The following is a 3,703-nucleotide window of genomic DNA, read 5'->3' as shown; positions in this document are numbered from 1 at the left end:
GTTTTTCCTGTGTGTGGCTTGGCACCATCTTCTTGGAAATAGACTATTTGTTTGTTGCGTTGTCGTCTAATATCATCAAACACTTTATTACTTTCAAGCATGTGTTGATAGCCAATTGCATTAAGTCTGTTGTCACATAGTAACAACTGTGATTTGTAATTATTTCCGATTGCTCCCCAAACCATCAATGAATCGTTGTGTTTTGGAAGTGTTAAAAACATTGATTTAAAAATCTTATTGTTCTTTTTAATAAGTAAAGTTTGATTTCCAATAATAAATGAATTTATTCTGTTATATCTCATTTTCCTGCTTTTGTGATACCAACAGTTTCCATTATCTGAAAACAATCCAAATTTCGACTCATCACTTATAATAGCCTCTTTCCATTTTTTATAATTTTTCTTTAGTACCGCCTTTTTGCAAAAATTTAATCTTTTATTAATGTTAACTTTTGTTAAAAATGGAGATTTCTTTAGTTTGCCATATTTAAACCCGTTTATTTTTCTGTATCTGTGAATTGTTGATTTTGATACATTTATACATTTATACATTTAGCCAAATCACAACACGTTGATTCTGGATTAATAGAAGTTTTTTGATCAAAGTTATTATTTTTTGTTGTGTCATAATTGAAGGTCTGCCTATAGTTTTTGAATTAACTCTTCATTGTTTTCAATTTTCTTTTTGTTATAAGAAACTCTGTTTGGTGATACATGAAGTGTTTTGGTAATAAAAGAAAATGATTTCCCTTCTCTTAATAAATTAACAATGAGCTTATCTGTTTTATTGATAACAGACATGTAATCATTTTTAAAGATTATAAGTTTAAATATTGCAATTAATTAATATTAATTTGTTTTCAATGTGATTTTTGTTGAAATTAAAAAAATAAGTTTTACAAAAGTCAATATTGTTTATTTATGTAAATGTTTTTTATCCCATTAAAATAGTTCGTTTTTGACAAATTTTTAATTAAATTGTTTCAAATCTAAAATAACATGAATTGGGTTTTAATGAAATGCATTTATGATATTTTTTTATTTGAAACAACTCAAGATTATTTCTTTTGTAAATTTGAGCAACTTTTGTTTGAAAAAAGGTGTATTTTTATTTTTTATGTGTAAATTTAAGCCACTTTTTCCTCAAATTTTTGTTAGATCCAAAAAAGAGGATAAAAGTATAGTAAGATAAAACCCGACATATTACCAAAAAATAAAATAAATACACTATCGATTTTTGAATTCTAGTTTATATTATATTTTACTTTAATTTCAAACTAGATATTATTAAATTTTTACCAACTCTATATGTATAACTCTTTATGTTATAGATAAATCTTTAATAGTTTTGTTATAAAATACAAAATGAGTATATCAATTATAAAATTGAACAACCAATAGTCTTGCAATTTTGAAATAAGTGTTGTTTCCTTCAAATTCATTGCTTGTTCCAACCAAATCTTGACTTTTTAAATTTCCTTCGAAAAAATTTGATATATTATAATATATGTAACCCGAATTGTCATCAAAGAGTTGTGTTTTCCAAAATCCAAATGCAGAAGTCACTGCAAAAATATAATTATCGTTTTCGTTTTCTGTGAAATCGTAAATTTGAAGCTTTTTCTTGTTTACAGTACTTGAAAAACTAATTTCCTGGAATTTTCTCAATGGCTTTGTCGGCGAATTTAAAGTGAAAATAAAAATTTTGTCTTTATCATTAAAAACATTGTTATTGTTATTCGCAGGGTTATCGATTATTTCAGAAAAGTACGCACCAAACGAATATCCCGTCTCAGTGATAATAATAATCCCAATGTTTTGCCTCCCAAGTACACACATATTAAAATAGTTTCGAGTTGTTGGCTGGTAATCACTGTCAAATATAATTTCATTGTTGTTTGAACTTGAAAAATTGTTGAGTTCTTTCTCGAAATTCATTGTGTATTTTGAGTTGTTTGTTTTATTTGGTCAAATAGAAAATCTGTAAATTAAAATAGTAAAAATTATTAAAATTGTTTGTTGACAAACTGGGAAGAAGTTAGTTATGTGATTATTTTATTTAATCATAATCATTTAATCAGATAATAAGTTATAAAATTATAAATATTTGTTATTCAAAAATAACATTTTAATTTATAATTTAATAATATAGTTTGTTTTACTATATACAAAACGTTATATATAAGTGGTTTATTTCCGAAATTTTAAAAAAAGATTATATTATACTTTAACATGAAGTGTTTTTTGAGTGTTAAAATAATTTTTTTATTACAGTTAACGGAAAAAGTAGGATACTGAGAAAAAGGGGAATGATAATCTAAATATTAATTAATATAATATTATTAATATTAATTAATTAATATTAATTTATTTTGGTTTTTTCATTTTATTAATTTTTTGATTAATAATTTATATTAAAATTAATAGTAATATTATTATTTTTTAATTAAAATTAACCAATAGTTACGAGCATCCTCCTTTCTTTAGCATCCCCATATTTCCTCCTACTGTAATTTTTTTGAATTTTTATCATCAAATTGGTTGTGGCTATCTGTTGTTTAATTTATAATAATTATTATTTTAATCGATAATAAAATATATCTATTATCTATTAACTATAATTATTTTAAATGGTTTATGTGCCAAATTCAATCAATAATATTAAAACTTTTTTTTATTAAAAAAGTTGTTCAATTGAGGTTTGCATTTTTAATTGTTTTTATTTATCGAATGATTTTTAAATGTAATTATCTTTTGATTAAATTATTTGTTTAATAAATATTTATTTGCTTAAACTACTGCAACCACAGAAACATTGATTACCAATTAATGTCACATTCAATGATATTGTAACACTAGTCAAACTACTGCATTTACAAAAACAACCATCACTAATTGATTTCACACTCGATGGTATGTTAACACTTCTCACACTGCTGCACTCACCGAAACATTGAATTCCTATTGATGTAACACTAGATGGTATTGTAATACTACTTAAATTTATACAATCAAAAAAACACCAAGCACCAATTGATGTCACACTTGATTGTATTGTAATACTAGTCAGACTACTACATTCACTGAAACATTTATAACCAATTGATGTCACACGTCGTGGTATGTTATTCCCAAATTTATTTTTATAATTTTGAGTGTAAGTGACATTTTTAAACTCGATGTTTCGACTTTTATTTCTGTTTACAATTTTAAAGTCAACGCTGGACCACACAATGATTCGAAAGAACTTTTTTTTCAAAACACCTTTATTTTCACAATCTCCATTTTCTACTGTGTTGGTTATTAATCCATTTTTAAAGTTCTTATCTTTTACATCCCACAAATGAAGTGTCTCAATGTTTGGGAAGTATCTAAGTGTTTTGTAATTTAACGGAATAGGGTTGAAATGGAACTTTTCCATATTACCATCAAACTTCTTGCATACCAACTCTAAATTAATAAAGTCGTTGATGGTCATTAAGTACTTCGAGACTATCATGATGTGATAGCTAGAAAGTCTTGACATTTTGATATTTACAGTTTTTCACTATTTAAATATTTCAGAATTATTATTTGTAAACAATTATAAAAATTGTTAATTTAGAGTCATTTACAGTTTCAAGCTTTAAGTTAATATCTGAAAAAATACCATTTTTTAATAATAAGTTAATAAATTAAATTAAAATACATTATTTGAAGTTTAA

General features: G+C 24.4%; 2 protein-coding genes across 2 annotated transcripts; both read right to left on the bottom strand.

Moving 5' to 3' along the window:
• Window positions 1-1,373: 1,373 nt before the first annotated feature.
• On the bottom strand, window positions 1,374-1,937 carry EIN_075250 (hypothetical protein; the record flags this gene model as incomplete). The annotated part of the gene is made up of 1 exon (XM_004184074.1): window positions 1,374-1,937. The coding sequence occupies one exon, from the start codon at window positions 1,935-1,937 to the stop codon at window positions 1,374-1,376; it is 564 nt and encodes a 187-aa protein (XP_004184122.1).
• Window positions 1,938-2,781: 844 nt separating this feature from the next.
• On the bottom strand, window positions 2,782-3,525 carry EIN_075240 (hypothetical protein; the record flags this gene model as incomplete). The annotated part of the gene is made up of 1 exon (XM_004184073.1): window positions 2,782-3,525. One exon carries the CDS (start codon window positions 3,523-3,525, stop codon window positions 2,782-2,784), a length of 744 nt encoding a protein of 247 aa, XP_004184121.1.
• Between the last annotated feature and the right edge of the window lie 178 nt (window positions 3,526-3,703).

This window comes from Entamoeba invadens, assembly GCF_000330505.1.
Source record: "Entamoeba invadens IP1 unplaced genomic scaffold scaff_1105074725017, whole genome shotgun sequence".
NCBI lineage: Eukaryota > Evosea > Mastigamoebida > Endamoebidae > Entamoeba > Entamoeba invadens.
The sequence above is the reverse complement of the archived record's forward strand: the minus strand, read 5'-3'. Positions and strand labels throughout refer to the sequence as shown.